We start from the raw sequence: 1,731 nt of genomic DNA, 5'->3' as shown, positions 1-1,731 counted from the left end.
ATGCTTTGAGCACTTATCTTTTCCGTTTAACTCGAACTACAAATTATATTTATTATCTTTGGAACGATTTTTTACTGTTTTACATAACAAAATTTATGGTATTCGAATAATAAAACGTCAAATTATGAAAGAAAAATGTTAAAAATTTGTAGTTTAACTTGTAGAAAATCCAGTTGAGCATATTTAAGATTATAAGAGAAATAAGAGAAAAAAAAACCTAGCGGATCGTCGGTGAGACTGCTATTTAAAAAACAATTCACAATGTAATTTGACACTAAAAAAACATTTTATTCCGGCATAATTAATGGATCGTTTTTAAATTTTAAAAGGTTGCTTTTTATCTGAAAATATATGGGAATGAAAGATGTAAAAAAATAGTTTTAAAATTTGTATTTAATTATGTAAGTTCATGTTTTATAATTATCGCTAGGCAGATTACTATCATCCTGATGAGATTTTCATCTAATCTAAGTTCAATAATTAAAATTTTAAATGGAGCTAATTTTTGAAATATGTAAATTTTTAAAAATATGTTGATTTTTAAAAATATGTTAATTTTTGGGTAAAACGTTAATTACCTGGGGGTCCAGGCGGGCAAGCACAGGATCCTACCTCCCTGATTTTCCGAGAATAAATTAGAGGCGGTGATGTTGTTTCCACAAGCGTCAGCTGAATAAAAGAAAATAAATTTTTAAAATGTCAAATAAATTTTGCTAAACGGACTTGGAACATCTTCAAATTAGACCGTAACAAGAAGTTGAATGAAATTTATTGCTATCTCGAGGCGTGTTCTTCAATAATAAGACAAGAGCGAGAATGCGAGAATGTTCGTTTACTTTTCACGGTCTGATCATCGGACCAAGCATGCCTGAGGCTACTAATAAATAAATTTCTTCTGTTTCTTATATTTTTATATATTTGCATTGCTGTTTCTATTCTCAACTGCACAACTGTTTGTTCTAATCGTAGCAAGAGGTTGAAACCAAAGTTTGGTCATACAATAGTAATTTAAAACATGGTTATAATTATTTGAAACAGAAATAAATAATTTTAAATTAAATTTAAATAATTGGATGTAATACTCACTGTATTTTCGCCCTTTGAAAACTTGTTGACGTCATAATTAGATGCGAACTTCGATTCAACACTTCTTAAACGCGCTTCCAAATGGTCGACCTTTCTTTCAAAATAAATGACCACGATGCAAAATAGAAGTATGATGAGAAGATTTTGTACTAGATTGTACGCCAAAGTATATTTCAAACATTTATCATCTGGTTTCGTTAATTTTTTTGACTGCTGTGAAGTTAATCCACCTGGTGGTATTCCGTGGGCAGATTTTTCAAACATGGTTGGCGCAAAACTGGGCAGACGAGTAGAATATCTTATATTTTAATTCATTGAAAGACGGTAAGAACGTTTCAGGCAATTAAATTTTAACGTTGTTTGTGATAAAGAAATAAAAAAACGATTTGTAGAAAAATCAATTTAAAAACACTCGCTACATTTTATGATCATTATTTAAAATTAAAATAATTTAAGGTGCAAATATACTTTTATATTAAATCATTTATTCATATTGAGTTAGCCACAAACAAAATAAACATTCTCGAATGTATAAAAATACTAATTTATTAACACAATCCATCATAAAAACTCGACATAGGTCATGAAACGTTTATAAGTAAAACTCCCAGCTTCCTTCTTTATATGAAGACTTTCTCCTCATCT

The 1,731-nt window shown here is 29.1% G+C and overlaps 1 protein-coding gene across 1 annotated transcript; it reads right to left on the bottom strand.

Annotated features, from left to right (window-relative positions):
• Positions 1-397: 397 nt before the first annotated feature.
• Positions 398-1,350, bottom strand: HELRODRAFT_164542 (hypothetical protein; the record flags this gene model as incomplete). Its single annotated transcript, XM_009029453.1, has 3 exons — positions 398-498; positions 579-669; positions 1,087-1,350. The coding sequence occupies 3 exons, from the start codon at positions 1,348-1,350 to the stop codon at positions 398-400; spliced, it is 456 nt and encodes a 151-aa protein (XP_009027701.1).
• Positions 1,351-1,731: the final 381 nt, after the last annotated feature.

Source organism: Helobdella robusta (assembly GCF_000326865.2).
Source record: "Helobdella robusta unplaced genomic scaffold HELROscaffold_6, whole genome shotgun sequence".
In the NCBI taxonomy this organism is placed as follows: domain Eukaryota; kingdom Metazoa; phylum Annelida; class Clitellata; order Rhynchobdellida; family Glossiphoniidae; genus Helobdella; species Helobdella robusta.
The sequence above is the reverse complement of the archived record's forward strand: the minus strand, read 5'-3'. Positions and strand labels throughout refer to the sequence as shown.